Source organism: Oncorhynchus tshawytscha, linkage group LG24 (assembly GCF_018296145.1).
Source record: "Oncorhynchus tshawytscha isolate Ot180627B linkage group LG24, Otsh_v2.0, whole genome shotgun sequence".
Classification (NCBI taxonomy): domain Eukaryota; kingdom Metazoa; phylum Chordata; class Actinopteri; order Salmoniformes; family Salmonidae; genus Oncorhynchus; species Oncorhynchus tshawytscha.
In genome coordinates, this window is record NC_056452.1 from 22,075,765 (window position 1) to 22,093,706 (window position 17,942).

General features: G+C 41.4%; 1 protein-coding gene across 1 annotated transcript in view; it reads left to right on the forward strand.

Moving 5' to 3' along the window:
- The window catches only part of LOC112244632 (melanopsin-A-like), a 35,566-nt gene that overhangs the window by 14,582 nt on the left and 3,042 nt on the right, over positions 1 to 17,942 (forward strand). The window contains exons 2-8 of the mRNA XM_042305731.1: positions 8,443 to 8,579; positions 9,977 to 10,110; positions 11,666 to 11,869; positions 12,060 to 12,231; positions 14,719 to 14,877; positions 15,013 to 15,120; positions 17,235 to 17,412. Of these exons, the coding sequence (XP_042161665.1) occupies positions 8,443 to 8,579; positions 9,977 to 10,110; positions 11,666 to 11,869; positions 12,060 to 12,231; positions 14,719 to 14,877; positions 15,013 to 15,120; positions 17,235 to 17,412 (1,092 nt within the window). The remainder of the gene's footprint in view (positions 1 to 8,442; positions 8,580 to 9,976; positions 10,111 to 11,665; positions 11,870 to 12,059; positions 12,232 to 14,718; positions 14,878 to 15,012; positions 15,121 to 17,234; positions 17,413 to 17,942) is intronic.

Consider the following 17,942-nt stretch of genomic DNA (forward strand, 5'->3'; position numbering starts at 1 on the left):
TTCCGGTATCTATGACGATAGTAATACAAGCCCGCACACACACACGTTTGTTTTACTATCCTTTTGGGGACCAAACAATTTTTCCGATTCAAAATGATATTTTCCCTAACCTTAACCCCAAATCCCTAACCCTAAAACTCCTAAACCATATGTCCTCCAAAACACAACCCCGGGAAGCTTAATGACACACTGCTTTCTTAACCCAAAAGCACCAATGTGTCAGAGGAAACACTGTACAGCTGGCAACCGAAGTCAGCATGCATGCAAAATATTAAATGGCCGCCACAAGGAGTCGCTAGAGTGCGATGGGACAAGGACACCCCAGCCGGCCAAACCCTTCCCTAACCCAGACGACGCTGGGACAGTTGTGCACTGTCAAAGCCAGCTGTGCACTGTCAAGTTGTGCACTGTCAAGGCCAGCTGTGCACTGTCAAGTTGTGCACTGTCAAGGCCAGCTGTAGTGATGCCTCTAGAACTGCGATGAAGTGCCTTAGACCACTGCGCCACTTGTGAAGCCCCTAACTCTAATACTAACTTATTGTTACTTGTGGGGACCAGCGAAATGTCACCAATTGCCCAAATGTTCCTTGTTTTACTATCCTTCAGCTAAACACACACACACGTTTGTTTTACTATCCTTGCGGGGACCAAAACAATTATTCCCATTAAAAATTATATTTTCCCTAACCTTAACCCCAAACCCTAAAACTAAACCTAACCCTAGACTCCTAAACCTAATCACTAACCCTAATCTTATGTCTAACTCTAATTATAACACACACACACACAGAGAGAGAGAGAGAGAGAGAGAGAGAGAGAGAGAGAGAGAGAGAGAGAGAGAGAGAGAGAGAGAGAGAGACGTAACTAGAGTGTCTAGAGTTTCTACTGTGGGTTTAAAGGGGCATTCTACAGTTGTTACATCACATTTTGGACTGTTAAATTTAATGAATTATTGACATTGATTCTTGAAGAATATAACTCATAAATGCCTCATGAGCTTAGTTCAACTGTCAAACCCAAAATATAATATTTTTTTGATGCCAATGTTTCCAAACAAAGCCAACGTAAACCAACACTATAGCCTCAAAACACAGTTAAAACTATAGCTTTGATCTCATGGATGGTCAGTCCCTGCATCCATAGGTATGAATTTGAGAGGGTTATTTTACTCAAACACCGACCCTGTTTACCAAAAGAAATGGCTTTTTTATTGTTTGAACTGAAGTACACAGATCTGGGGCAGTTGACGATATACACGTGTATGTGCACACATACTGTAGACACGCACAAACACACACACAGAGGGATTAAAGAGAGGAAGTGGGTGAGTTCCGGCTGAACTCCTACATATTACAGAAAGCAGGGATTGTGTTGTCGACGGAATGGGAAAGAGGGCCAACAATAGTTGTCCTTGTCCCAACAGCTCCTTAGCTCTTCCTCAGACAAACACGTAGATATTGGAAATTGATTTCGGCACAATCACAGCTGACCGACTCATTCACAGGCACCCTGCCTACTCTAGCACAGAAGAATGTGTATATAAGTTTACGTCTGCACTTGTGTGTGTGTGTGTGTGTGTGTGTGTGTGTGTGTGTGTGTGTGTGTGTGTGTGTGTGTGTGTGTGTGTGTGTGTGTGTGTGTGTGTGTGTGTGTGTGTTGTGTGTGTGTGTGTGTGTGTGTGTGTGTGTGTGTGTGTGTGTGTGTGTGTGTGTGTGTGTGTGTGTGTGTGTGTGTGTGTGTGTGTGTGTATTCATGGAGAGAGAGGGCGTCGACCCTAGTTCTTAGTAGAGATTAGAACAGGTCAGAAGTGATTATGTTTTGGAAAAATTCCAATCTTGTTTTCGTACCCACCAAAGCAAAGAGACTGTACTTTCAGATTAACACTGATGCTACAAAGCTCTCTGTCTTCTACTCATTGGCTTAAATGCAGCCTTGCATACTATAGAATACACGCAAAAGAGGGTTCCTCAGAGGTTCTTTGGAAAGGGCGATGGTTCTATGTGGAACCATACTGACTCAAATAACCTTTTGGGTTCTTTGGTCTTTTAGTGATAATACAAAATGTGGGGGATTATAATAAATTATAATAAAATGTGTTTCTTTATCATTTTTGGGGTCATAGTTTGTTCACAGGTCTTTTTGTGAAACCGTGAGTGAGTGTGTCATTCCAGTTGATCTAATCTGTTGTGTTACATTGTTACATGTCGTATCTGACTAGAGCCAGTGATGGTGTCTTGTGAAAGACTCATGTATGGCCTTGAGAACGGTTGACAAAATCAGTCTTAATTCTCTCGTCAGGATCAAAAGGCTTTACAAAGAACCTTTCAGATTGAAAAAGGTTCTTTATAGAACCATTCTCCAAAAATGTTCTATATAGCCCTAAAAAGGGTTGTAACCATAGGGGAACCCTTTTCTTGGTGGTATTTACAGTATAACCTTTTTAATGGTTCTTTATAGAACCTTAGGAAAGAGTTCTTTATAACATCATACAGGTTCCATTTAGAACCTTATGAGCATGGTTCTTTATAGAACCTTCAAAAAAAGGATTATATATCGCACCAAAAAGGGTTCCTCTATGGTTACAAGCCAGAGAACCCCTATCTGGTACTATTTACAACCATCATTTTTTTTGTGTAGATCGTGGTATCCTCCGGGACTGACTACAGAATTGGGTTGGCCTCTCAGGCTTAGTACTGAGCTGGTTTTACATATATCTGACTGACATACATGATTTTGTTGCCCTGGGAGACCATGCCTCAGATAAACTTGAGATCTCATGTGGCGTACCTCAAGGATTTGATTTTGGGCCCTATACTGTTTAGTTTTGACATGTTATCCCTTGGCAGCATTATTAGGTGCGCCAATGATACACAGCTGTATTCCTCTGTGTCCTCAGAAGGCGATAGCCCAATTAATACCCTGGTTGAATGTATCTCTAACATAAATATATGGATGGCACAAAACTTCCTACAGCTGAACAAAAACAAAATGGAGGCTCTGGTTATTGTTGCTAAGAGCCAATTCAGAGACATTGACAGGACTTTTACAATCCCCTGGCACTAGATACAACCAACCAGGCTAAAAACCTAGTTGTGATTTTAGACTCTGACCTACATTTTGAGGCCCATTGTGCCCACATCTGTAATGCAACAAAATCAGCTTTTTATCACTTAAGAAATATTGCCAAAGTGTTTCTGTTTCTCTGCTGGGCCAACACTGAGAGACCAATGCATGCCTTTATCACTAGCATTATTGCAATGCTGTCCGGTCATCCAAAAACAACATTAACCAACTCCAATTCATTCAGAATTCAGCAGCACGTGTACTTACAAACACCAGAAGGAGATCACACCTAGCAGGTATTTTAAAGTCTCTGCATTGGTTGACTGTTAGTTTTAGAATTGATTTTAAAATTGCTATATTGATTTTTTTTTAAGCACTATGTGGCCTTGCAGCCAATGGTATATCTGCTTTTAAGATATACGCCCAGTCGATCCCTCAGATCCTCTGGGTTAGGCCTTTTAGTCGTTCCAAAGGTCAGAAGAAGAATGTTTGGTGAGGCTGCCTTCAGCCACTATAGTTCTAGCCTTTGGTTGACTGTTAGTTTTAGAATTGAAGAAGAATGTTTGGTGAGGCTGCCTTCAGCCACTATAGTTCTAGCCTTTGGTTGACTGTTAGTTTTAGAATTGAAGAAGAATGTTTGGTGAGGCTGCCTTCAGCCACTATAGTTCTAGCCTTTGGTTGACTGTTAGTTTTAGAATTGAAGAAGAATGTTTGGTGAGGCTGCCTTCAGCCACTATAGTTCTAGCCTTTGGAACGGCCTACCTGAAGGGTCTGAGTGCTTCAGAAACTGTCGACATGTTCAACAATGAACAAAATGAATGAATTCAACACACCTTTTCAGCCGTGCTTTTACTTAGCTTTTAGTCATACTATCTCTTTTATTTATACTGTATCTTACTTATTTGTATTTATTTTTAATGCGTTAGTCTCTCAGTGTTGTTTTATTATTGTTGTACAATTTTCATTTGTCTAATTTAGGAAATGTTTTGTGTTTTTATATTTTGCACCTTTAGTTATTTTATTTAAGCTCTTTGAAATGCATCCTCTGTAAGAAATGTGCTCTATAAATCAAGTTTGATTTGATATGTTTAATGACCTTTGACTCCTCAGACTGTGGAGGAGTGGAGGAGGAGGGTTCAGTTCATATCGGAATACAATTGTATCTGAAGGTAATAGAACCCTCAAACATCCACTGTGTTCTATTGGTTAGACAATGGAAGTAATATAAACAATTATACAACGGATGGGTCTAATCCTGGACGCTGATTGGTTAAAACTGCATTTCAGCCAGTGTCTATTCCACAAGTTACCATCGGCTAAAGCTATGACGTTGAAATGCTTATTTACTCTGTTCCATCTGACTATGCAATCCACTGTCTCATCAGCCCAGCCAGGCAATTTATTAACTTGATCTCCACTGTAAAAAGCATCTAGACATTATCTCCCATTTCCTTTAGACTAGCAATTGGCTTTCAACAGCAGAGATTTGTATAAACCTTGCTTTCTATCTCTCTGACATTTGCAACATTGTTTCAACATTGAAATTCGATCACCAGCTGTTCCGTAGTAATGAACGTAGGCAGGCAGCTTTTCTCAGCCAGTCGAAATCAAGAATCAGCGTCATTTTATGGGTATAAACAAAGAAATGTCAATAGAAAACTGGTAAATCAAAACAAAATGCAGCTAGTTTGCAGCTTCAGCTTGAAGTGATTGTGTTAGCTGTGTGGTTGGCTAGCTCCTCTGAACAACAGTGTTCTGAAGAGAGAGCACATTTTCTATGCCAGGTGAAATCACGCATCATTCGCTCATTCTTATGAATGTATCCAAAATAAATGTCATGACAAAACAGCTTAGAAATTCAAATGGAGCTTCTTTGCTGTTATTCTGGCTGCACTGTTTGACGTGACTGTAAGTTAGCCGTAGTTGGCTAGCTAGCGAGCAAGGGACAAGAACATTGCCAGTCAGTATGGCAATAGAACATGTAGAACAAATGTCTGGCCCATAGACAAAAATCCTTAACGACTGGGTCACACCTCTGGCTACCGAACCAACAGAACAAACGACCATCCCGCTTGGGTAGCAACACTAGATTTGTGTCAGGACAGTATCTCTTGGAAGGATGAAATAGTATGAATAAATTCATCAAAATAATGTTTTTAATGAAAATATGGCAATAATTATTTGGTGCATAAAAGTGGTAATGTTTTTGAAGGTGGTGTTTGGAGTATATATTGGCACGGTTTTCCAGTATACACCAATATATCCTCCAAACACCGACTTCTCAGGCATTATTAATTCACTGAGTTAGTCAAGAGTCTTTCGAGGGAGAGAGAGACATAATGACAGTTTTTTGTTAAAAACGCTTTATAGATATGCCATTATTTGATCATTTAATATTTCACAGCTTTATAGTCATGTCATGATTTGATCATTTGATAATTCTCAGAAGTAGTGTGCACATATTCAACAATTTCCTGGAATCCCAGTTGCTGGGTATAAATATGTAATATAAAAGGAATATCAATTCTTAGAAATACATTAACATGGTTGTATACGCCCTGGGCTAGTCTCCTTCAACAGACTCATGGTGCAGTGAGAGAGACTAGGTTTCAACTGCCTATACCTTGTTTACTATCAGTCTGACAAAGACCTACTGGGTGGAACGTTCAATTAACTTCAAGTAACTATATAGGAACATGCAACATATATTACAGTAACTATATAGGAACATTCAGCATATATTACAGTAACTATATAGGAACATTCAGCATATATTACAGTAACTATATAGGAACATTATGCATATAGTACAGTAACTATATAGGAACATTCAGCATATATTACAGTAACTATATAGGAACATTCAGCATATATTACAGTAACTATATAGGAACATGCAACATATATTACAGTAACTATATAGGAACATGCAACATATATTACAGTAACTATATAGGAACATTCAGCATATATTACAGTAACTATATAGGAACATGCAACATATATTACAGTAACTATATAGGAACATTCAGCATATATTACAGTAACTATATAGGAACATTATGCATATAGTACAGTAACTATATAGGAACATTCAGCATATATTACAGTAACTATATAGGAACATTCAGCATATATTACAGTAACTATATAGGAACATGCAACATATATTACAGTAACTATATAGGAACATTCAGCATATATTACAGTAACTATATAGGAACATGCAACATATATTACAGTAACTATATAGGAACATTCAGCATATATTACAGTAACTATATAGGAACATTCAGCATATATTACAGTAACTATATAGGAACATTCAACATATATTACAGTAACTATATAGGAACATGCAACATATATTACAGTAACTATATAGGAACATGCAACATATATTACAGTAACTATATAGGAACATTCAGCATATATTACAGTAACTATATAGGAACATTCAGCATATATTACAGTAACTATATAGGAACATTCAGCATATATTACAGTAACTATATAGGAACATTCAGCATATATTACAGTAACTATATAGGAACATTCAGCATATATTACAGTAACTATATAGGAACCTAATGCATATAGTACAGTAACTATATAGGAACATTCAGCATATATTACAGTAACTATATAGGAACATTATGCATATAGTACAGTAACTATATAGGAACATTCAACATATATTACAGTAACTATATAGGAACATTATGCATATAGTACAGTAACTATATAGGAACATTATGCATATAGTACAGTAACTATATAGGAACATTCAGCATATATTACAGTAACTATATAGGAACATGCAACATATATTACAGTAACTATATAGGAACATGCAACATATATTACAGTAACTATATAGGAACATTCAGCATATATTACAGTAACTATATAGGAACATGCAACATATATTACAGTAACTATATAGGAACATTCAGCATATATTACAGTAACTATATAGGAACATTATGCATATAGTACAGTAACTATATAGGAACATTCAGCATATATTACAGTAACTATATAGGAACATTCAGCATATATTACAGTAACTATATAGGAACATGCAACATATATTACAGTAACTATATAGGAACATTCAGCATATATTACAGTAACTATATAGGAACATGCAACATATATTACAGTAACTATATAGGAACATTCAGCATATATTACAGTAACTATATAGGAACATTCAGCATATATTACAGTAACTATATAGGAACATTCAACATATATTACAGTAACTATATAGGAACATGCAACATATATTACAGTAACTATATAGGAACATGCAACATATATTACAGTAACTATATAGGAACATTCAGCATATATTACAGTAACTATATAGGAACATTCAGCATATATTACAGTAACTATATAGGAACATTCAGCATATATTACAGTAACTATATAGGAACATTCAGCATATATTACAGTAACTATATAGGAACATTCAGCATATATTACAGTAACTATATAGGAACCTAATGCATATAGTACAGTAACTATATAGGAACATTCAGCATATATTACAGTAACTATATAGGAACCTAATGCATATATTTCAGTAACTATATAGGAACCTAATGCATATATTACAATAACTATATAGGGACATTCAGCATATAGTACAGTAACTATATAGGAACATGCAACATATATTACAGTAACTATATAGGAACATTCAGCATATATTACAGTAACTATATAGGAACATTCAGCATATATTACAGTAACTATATAGGAACATGCAACATATATTACAGTAACTATATAGGAACATTCAACATATATTACAGTAACTATATAGGAACATTCAACATATATTACAGTAACTATATAGGAACATGCAACATATATTACAGTAACTATATAGGAACATTATGCATATATTACAGTAACTATATAGGAACATTCAGCATATATTACAGTAACTATATAGGAACATTCAACATATATTACAGTAACTATATAGGAACATTCTGCATATATTACAGTAACTATATAGGAACATTCAACATATATTACAGTAACTATATAGGAACATTCTGCATATATTACAGTAACTATATAGGAACATTCAACATATAGTACAGTAACTATATAGGAACATTCAACATATATTACAGTAACTATATAGGAACATTCTGCATATATTACAGTAACTACTGTATATAGGAACATTCAACATATATTACAGTAACTACTGTATATAGGAACATTCAACATATCGTAAAGACTGGGGCTACTTTTATTGGTTTCATAATTCCAATCACCTGTATCTCTCTCTCTCTCTCTCTCTCTCTCTCTCTCTCTCTCTCTCTCTCTCTCACTCTCTCTCTCTCTCTCTAGGCTGCCATGACAGTGCGATGGCCCTTCCCAACGGTGGATGTCCCAGACCACCACCACTATACCCTCGGGTCCGTCATCCTCGCCGTCGGCATCACGGGCATGGTTGGAAACTTCCTCGTAATGTATGCCTTCTGCAGGTATGAGATCAATCGCTAAATCAACCAACCAATCAATCAATATGGGTGTTATATCCCTTTTTGCCGAGATTACCCTTCCTTGGGTTGTTATATAAAACAGGTACCTGCCTTCATAATAATGTTTTCATGCTTCTTTAAAGCCCTATAATGTTTGATTGAATCTGTTGTGTGTTCATACACATGAGTGTTCAGGCTACAACAGCAGTAACAGCAGAGCCATAGCTGCTATTGCTAATGTAGTCCTTCCTTCGCTATTAATTACATTCAATTGAAGGGGCTTTATTGGCATGGGATTCAACGTTGCCAAAGCAAGTGAAATGGATAATAAACAAAAGTGAAATAAACAATAAAAAGTGTTCCAAAAGAATAAAGACATGTCAAATGTCACATTATGTCTATAAATAGTGTTGTAACAATGTGCAAATAGTTCAAGTACAAAAGGGACAATAAATAAACATCAATATGGGTTGTATTTAGAATGGTGTTTGTTCTTCACTGGTTGCCCTTTTCTCGTGGCAACAGGTCACACATCTTGCTGCTGTGATGGCACACTGTGGTATTTCACCCAGTAGATATGGGAGTTTATCAAAATTGGATTTGTTTTCGAATTCTTGTGTAATCTGAGGGAAATACGTGTCCCTAATATGGTCATACATTTGGCAGGAGGTTAGGAAGTGCAGCTCAGTTTCCACCTCATTTTGTGGGCAGTGTGAACATAGCCTGTCTTCTCTCTCACGGACCATTCTCCTCCCCCTTCTCTCCTCTTCCACTCTCTCCATCTCCCTCTATCTCTCCGACTCTTCTACTCTACCCTCTGCTCCCTCACCCCTCCCTCTCCCCCCCCCCTCCCTCCCTTTCTATCTCTCTCCCCACCCCTCCCTCTCTCTCCACCTCCCCCTCCCCCTTCTTCTCTCCCCCCCCTTCTCTCCCCCACCCCCCCCTCTCTCTCTCCCCCCCCCCCTCTCTCTCCCCCCTCACCTCTCTCTCTCCCCTCTCTCTCCCTCTCTCTCTCTCTCTTTCCCTCCCTCTCACTCTCACTCTCTCTCTCATTCTCTCTCTCTCTCATTCTCTCTCTCTCTCCCTCTCTCTCTCCTCCCTCTATCCCTCTTTCCCTCCGCCCATCCCTCCCCCTCTCTCTCTCTCTCTCTCTCCCCCCCCATCCCTCCCTCTCTCTCTCTCTCTCTCTCCCTCTCTCTCTCCCCTCTCTCTCTCTTTCCCTCCCTCCCTCTACCCTCCTCCCTCCCTCCACCCTCCCTCCCTCTCACTCACTCACTCACTCACTCTCTCTCTCTCTCTCTCACTCTCTCTCTCCCCACCCATCCCTCCCTCTCTCTCTCTCTCTCTCTCTCCCCCCTTCCTCCCTATCTCTCTCCTCTCTCCCTCTCTCCCCCCTCCAGGAGTCGGAGTTTACGTACTCCAGCCAACATGTTCATTATTAACCTGGCGTTGACAGACTTCCTCATGTGTGTGACTCAGACCCCCATCTTCTTCATCAACAGCATGCACAACAGGTGGATCTTTGGAGAGAAAGGTAACCATAGAAATGGGATTATGGGAGAGAAGGGCAAATGACTTAATAGAGGTTTAATGACAACTAATGAAGTCCATCCACTCCTGCAGCTTTGGCTGTTAATTTGTTTGGAGTCTCTCTCTCTCTCTCTCTCTCTCTCTCTCTCTCTCTGAATGACATTGTATTGATGGTATATAATTGGCCTCTCCACTCATCCTCAGCTGAATCGATCTGTGTTCCTTTGATGAACTCCATGCTGAAAGCCTCTTAAAGCACATTTTAGAGGAGAACACACACACACACACATTTTAGAGGAGAACACACACACACACATTTTAGAGGAGAACACACACACACATTTTAGAGGAGAACACACACACACACATGTTTTTCCGCTCCAGTGCGCGCCAACGGGGTTAAGCAAGCTTGAAATAATTTGATCATGGGTTGTGCACGATTCATTGGGGTTTATTATTTTTTATTTATTTTGATGTTGTGCTTTGAAAATGGAATAATACACATTTTGAACCTTATGTATGTTGCCTTGGTGGAGTCATTTCCTGTTTCAATTTGATTTAATGCATGGGAAAGTATATCCTTATACAATAACAGAAACCTATAATCATTCCATCTGAAGTTAATACCCTAGTTGTCATCATCCTAGATAGTTTACAATAGGGATTCTTATTGGAGATGTCCTTCTCACCTAACATCCCATGATGTTGAGATACTCTACTTAAGTTAATATCGTGAGAGTCAAATTCGAGCCTGGTGAGAGGGTTACACACACACACACACACACACACACACACACACACACACACACACACACACACACACACACACACACACACACACACACACACACACACACACACACACACACACACACACACACCCCACATACACACTGTGTTTAGCATGAAGCTTATAAAAGGAGCACACGCACAACAACTTCAGTGTTTCTGAACAGTATATTCAATTTGTTCATTTGTGTCACCTTTCTGTGAGTGTTTCATCTATGAGACTCACATAGTCAGGTGTTCAGTCATCAGGCCAGCTCTGTAGGGATCTCCATTGACAGGATTAGACTCTAATCGTTAGGAAGGAGAGGAGAGACAAACAACTCTCACCTCTGTGAGTCGGCGTGACTTACACCATCTCACTCAGCAATGACAAAGGGCAGGTCACCTTGTAAAACACAGCGAAGGACAGGCGAGGAACTGATGATCAATACCTACAGTAGAGATTCCATCACCATCCAATAGGCACTGATCTAGGATCAGATTACCCTCCCCACATCCTAACTGTCTGACTACAGTAAACTGTATAGAGAGTACCTTAATATATAGCTTTGTTTGTATTAGGGGGAAAAGGTTTAAGTGACCTCAGATCATTTACATCTAAATGCATCATACTCTCTAATCCTTGATGTTAACTTTTGATCCCTCTGTCTCTCTCTCTCTGTCTGTCTATACCCCACCTCTCTCTCTCTTAACCTATTTCTCTCTTTCTCTTTCTCTCTATCTATTTCTGTCAATACTCCACCTTTCTCTCTCTTAATCTCTTCCCCCAGCATGTGAGCTGTATGCGTTCTGTGGAGCGTTGTTTGGGATGACCAGTATGATCACACTGCTGGTGATCGCCGTGGACCGCTACTTCGTCATCACACGGCCGCTGGCATCCATGGGTGTGATGTCCCGACGTCGGGCCCTCTATGTTATGGCTGCTGCCTGGTTCTACTCTATGTTCTGGTCCCTACCTCCCTTCTTTGGCTGGAGTGAGTCGGACGGACAGACAGACAGACACGCAGACACAAACACACGCACGGGCACACACACACACAACACACACTCACGCATACACACACACACAATCTTTATAGCTCTGCGTGTCTGAGGGATACGCGACGTATCAGTGTGTGTATATTTAAGTGTGTGTGTGTGTGTGTATGTGTGTGTGTGTGTCAGGTGCGTACGTCCCAGAGGGGTTGATGACGTCGTGTTCGTGGGACTACATGACATTCACGCCGTCCGTCCGCTCTTACACCATGCTGCTCTTCATCTTCGTCTTCTTCATCCCCCTCTTCATCATCATCTACTGCTACATCTGCATCTTCATCGCTGTACGCAGCGCCACGAGGTGAGCGCACACACTATTGAACACAGTCAACCAGCTCTCACAGTCTCATGGCAGAATTAGGCGTTCATCCATGTTTCTCAAAAGCACAATTTCAAAGTTGTTCCAAATGTCAAATTTCAAAGTGTTTAAGTTTAATGTTAGGCATGAACTCTGAATGGTTACGGTTAGGCATTGACTCTGAATGGTTAATGTTAGGCATTAACTCTGAATGGTAAAGGTTAGGTATTGACTCTGAATGGTAAAGGTTAGGTATTGACTCTGAATGGTTAAGGTTAGGTATTGACTCTGAATGGTTAAGGTTAGGTATTGACTCTGAATGGTTAAGGTTAGTATTAAGGTTTGGGATATGCTTAAAACAAAAATATAAAAATGACTGTCTGTCACTGGATTCAAACATGCAACCTATGGCACCAGAGGCAGATGCTGATTCTGATGTTCCACAAGATGGAGGGAAAGTTAAAGCAAAACCTACAAAATTACAGTTACAAGAAATGTACGCTTAATCCAGTATAAACTAATGTATGTCATTTATTATACAAGAGACAAATTCACAAGTCCTTCAGCACAACGTCAGGGACGTGTCTTTAATGTTAAACTAATAATGACTTAATAATCTAGGCTTTCTGGGACTGCTATAAAGTCCAGAAGTTGTGGGCGGAACTAGAAAGATGGCTGTCAGAAGTATTACCATGTACTCTTGCTTTTAATCCATCTGTCTGCATTTCAAGACATGGTACGTGGTATATGGTACATGGTATATGACACATGGTACATGGTATGTGGTACATGATATATGGTACGTGGTATGTGGTATATGGTACATGGTATACGGTATATGGCACATGGTACATGGTATATGGCATGTGATACCTGGTACATGGTATATTGCATATGGTATATGGTACATGGAATATGGCACATTATGCATGGTATAATGCACACAGTATATGACACATGGCACATGACACATGGCACATGGTATATGGTGCATGGTACATGGTATTTGGGACATTGTATATTTCACATGCCACATGGTACATGCTATATGACACACGGTACATGGCATATGGTACATTGTACATGGTACATTGTATATGGTACATGATACATGGCCCATTGAATATGGCACATGGCACATGGTACACGGTACATGATATATGGCATATGGTATATGGCACGTGGTACATGGTATATGGCACAAGATACATGGTATATGGTATGGGGTACATGGTACATGGTACATGATACACATCACATGGTATATGATGCATGGTACATGGTACATGTAATATGGCACATGGTACATGGTATATGGTATAAGGCACATGGTATATGGTATATGACACATGGTACATGGTATATGTTTTTCACTCATCTTGAAAAAACTTATGCTAAAAACTTGGAAGTCAATCAATCTGCCATCGTTGACACAATGGAAAAATTGTAAGATGTATTATTGAAATAGCATGGCCGACCGAAAAAAAACCCAATTGGAACAATTTAAAGCCATGTGGCAAACAATAATGCAGGCAGTAGGAATGGGGGTGTGGCCAGGCACTAGGGATGGGGGTGCGGCCAGGCACTAGGGATGGGGGTGTGGCCAGGCACTAGGGATGGGGGTGCGGCCAGGCACTAGGGATGGGGGTGTGGCCAGGCACTAGGGATGGGGGTGTGGCCAGGCACTAGGGATGGGGGTGTGGCCAGGCACTAGGGATGGGGGTGTGGCCAGGCACTAGGGATGGAGGTGTGGCCAGGCACTAGGGATGGGGGTGTGGCCAGGCACTAGGGATGGAGGTGTGGCCAGGCACTAGGGATGGGGGTGTGGCCAGGCACTAGGGATGGGGGTGTGGCCAGGCACTAGGGATGGGGGTGTGGCCAGGCACTAGGGATGGGGGTGTGGCCAGGCACTAGGGATGGGGGTGTGGCCAGGCACTAGGGATGGAGGTGTGGCCAAGCACTAGGGATGGGGGTGCGGCCAGGCACTAGGGATGGGGGTGTGGCCAGGCACTAGGGATGGGGGTGTGGCCAAGCACTAGGGATGGGGGTGTGGCCAGGCACTAGGGATGGGGGTGTGGCCAGGCACTGGGGATGGGGGTGTGGCCAGGCACTGGGGATGGGGGTGTGGCCAGGCACTAGGGATGGGGGTGTGGCCAGGCACTGGGGATGGGGGTGTGGCCAGGCACTAGGGATTGGGGTGTGGCCAGGCACTAGGGATGGGGGTGTGGCCAGGCACTAGGGATGGAGGTGAGCATGTGGGTCTGGACAGATGAGATGTTGTCGTTGTTCGTGTGCATCTGTAAGTTGTTGTTTGTGTAGACGCCGAATACTGACATGTATCACGGGTGAGTGAGTGTTATCGATGTTGATGTTGATGCTCTTATACGTTATTGAGCCATACTTTCTGCTGATAATTCACTGATGACCACTGTCAGTAATGGTCATATGTAAATGTGTATGTGTGTGTTTTTGTGTGTGTGTGTGTTGTAGGGCCGTGTGTAAGATAAACGAGGGCACCAGGGACTCAGTGAAAAGCATGCATAAGATGAGGACTGAGTGGAAGACGGCCAAGATCGCTCTCATCGTCATCCTGCTCTACGTCATCTCCTGGGCTCCATACTCCTGTGTCGCGCTCACCGCCTTCGCAGGGTAGGATGGTGTGTGTGTGTGTGTGTGTGTCAGATCATGGTACCCCCTCTCTCAACTGCATGGCTGCCCCAGCTGAAGGAGAGTGTGTCAGGAAATCTGCTGTTCTGAGTCATTTCTCTCTCTCTCTCTCTCCAGGTATGCTGACATGCTAACTCCGTATATGAACTCTGTTCCTGCTGCCATCGCTAAAGCCTCTGCCATCCACAACCCTATAATATACGCTATAACACACCCCAAATACAGGTACACACATCACCATCACACACCCCAAATACAGGTACACACATTACCATCACACACCCCAACTACAGGTACACACATCACCATCACACACCCCAACTACAGGTACACACATTACCATCACACACCCCAACTACAGGTACACACATTACCATCACACACCCCAACTACAGGTACACACATTACCATCACACACCCCAAATACAGGTACACACATTACCATCACACACCCCAACTACAGGTACACACATTACCATCACACACCCCAAATACAGGTACACACATTACCATCACACACCCCAACTACAGGTACACACATTACCATCACATACCCCAACTACAGGTACACACATTACCATCACACACCCCAACTACAGGTACACACATTACCATCACACACCCCAACTACAGGTACACACATCACCATCACACACCCCAAATACAGGTACACACATTACCATCACACACCCCAACTACAGGTACACACATTACCATCACACACCCCAACTACAGGTACACACATCACCATCATACACCCCAAATACAGGTACACACATTACCATCACACACCCCAACTACAGGTACACACATCAACAATCACACACCCCAAATACAGGTACACACATCACCATCACACACCCCAACTCCAGGTACACACATCATCTTTAAACACATCTACTATCAATGGGCTGAGCTAGATTAAAAACAGGTTCAATAAGCAGCTGCCTTAGCATCTGTCTGACACATGATCCTTCTCTGTGTAACCGTAGTGACCTTATGTGTGTGTCAGTAATGACTCAGTGAGTCCGAGGCGACCTCTAACCTTTAGAAAAGACACAGACCCCATGTGGTTTGTTGACTGTGCTTGTAACCCTTACAGTTGCAATCCACAGTTGACACAATAACAAAAAGCGATTTCTCCACCACTGGTTTGGTAAACATCTGAGGGATGGGACTGGAGAAGTGTTCATAGATAGAGATATGGATGAAAAGACTGACCGTCTATGATATCAACATCATAGTTTTAACCATGTTTTGAGGAAATACAGTGTTTGTTTACATTAAAGGTCCCATGCAGCCGTTTTTATCTCAATATCAAATCCTTTCTGGGCAACAGTGAAGTACTTTACTGTGTGTGTTTTCAATTCAAATGGTCAAAAAGAAACAAAAATAGCTCCTCAGCAAAGAGCAATTTTCTCAAGTAAGAATTTAGCTAGGACTGTCTGGGAGGGGTCTGAGTAGGGCAGAGAAAACTGAAAGCTAGCTGTTATTAGCAGAGAAGTTTGGAACTCTCTTTCTTAAAGGTCCATTAACTAATTTATCGCCTGGTGATGTCACCAGGCAGGCCAAACTCCATTTCACCAGTCTTTTCAAACAGCTCCTTACATTAAAAGGGCCTCGTCATCATCTTCAAAATTTCACAGCATTATTCCACACTCATAGTGTGGAATTACAGTATATATAAAACATGTTTTTGACTGCACTGTGCCTTTAAAAAACAAGCTTATATAATTTGGGTTCTGATGGGGGTACGACAGTTAAAGAAAGCTCGTGGGGCTTTTTTTAGGCAAGTTATATTCTTCAAAAATCAATGGGTCGATATCATTAATGTATACGTCCAAGAATGGATATAGCAACTGCAGCTTGCCCATTGAAGTCTCCAACATTTGATAGATGAACCACATCGGAGCATAGATTGCAGTGTGTGTGTGTACTTTCTCTTTAATCTGCAGCACCTGCTTAGAAACACTCTGTTCCTAGAGTGACCTCTAACCTCTACACATTTAATAGTCTTTATGATAATTAGAATGTCAGATGGATTTATAATACAGTACATTAGACAATCTTAAACCTCCCATCACCTCTCTAGCTTAATGCAATTAACATCTCTCTCTCTCTCTCTCTCTCTCTCTCTCTCTCTCTCTCTCTCTCTCTCTCTCTCTCTCTCTCTCTCTCTGTCTCTCTCTCTCTCTATTTCTCTCTCTCTCTCTCTCTCTCTCTCTCTCTCTCTCTCTCTCTCTCTCCATCTCTCTCTCTCTTTCTCTCTCTCTCTCTCTCTCTCTCTCTCTCTCTCTCTGTCTCTGTCTCTCTCTCGCTCTCTCTCCCCCCCTCTCCAGGCTAGCTATCAGTAGGTACATTCCATTTATGGGTGTGTTGCTGTGTGTTCCTACCAGAGATCGTTATAGCAACAGCAGCTTCATGTCCTCCACCCGTCGCTCAACCCTCACCAGTACAACATCTGACCCCGGTAAGACTGGCAAGCCCCGCCAGTCCTCCCTGTCCGACAGCGAATCAGTGAGTCTTCCTGCCTCTCTTTCTTTAAACTTTTGGAGACCGCTTGGCACTGCCACCCCTATGAGGGGCCAGCTCTGGCTCATCCCAGTCTAAGCTCTTCTTTGTCATGGCACCCCAGGGGTAGAACGAGCTTCTCCCTAACGTCAGGACAGCTGAGTCCCTGCCCATCTTCCGAAAACATCTGAAAACCTACGTCTTCAAACAATATCTCAAATAATCCCACAACGCCCCACAACGCCCCACAACGCCCCACAACGCCCCACTCCCCCTGATTTTTTTACTTGTCTTTTCTTGTTAACACTGACTTTGCTTACAGCTGCTCTACATTTGACTTTCAATGATTTATTGTGATATGTGGTTGTCTTACCTACAGGAGATGACTGTGATATGTGGTTGTCTTACCTACAGGAGATGACTGTGATATGTGGTTGTCTTACCTACAGGAGATGACTGTGATATGTGGTTGTTTTACCTACAGGAGATGACTGTGATATGTGGTTGTCTTACCTACAGGACCTACAGATGACTGT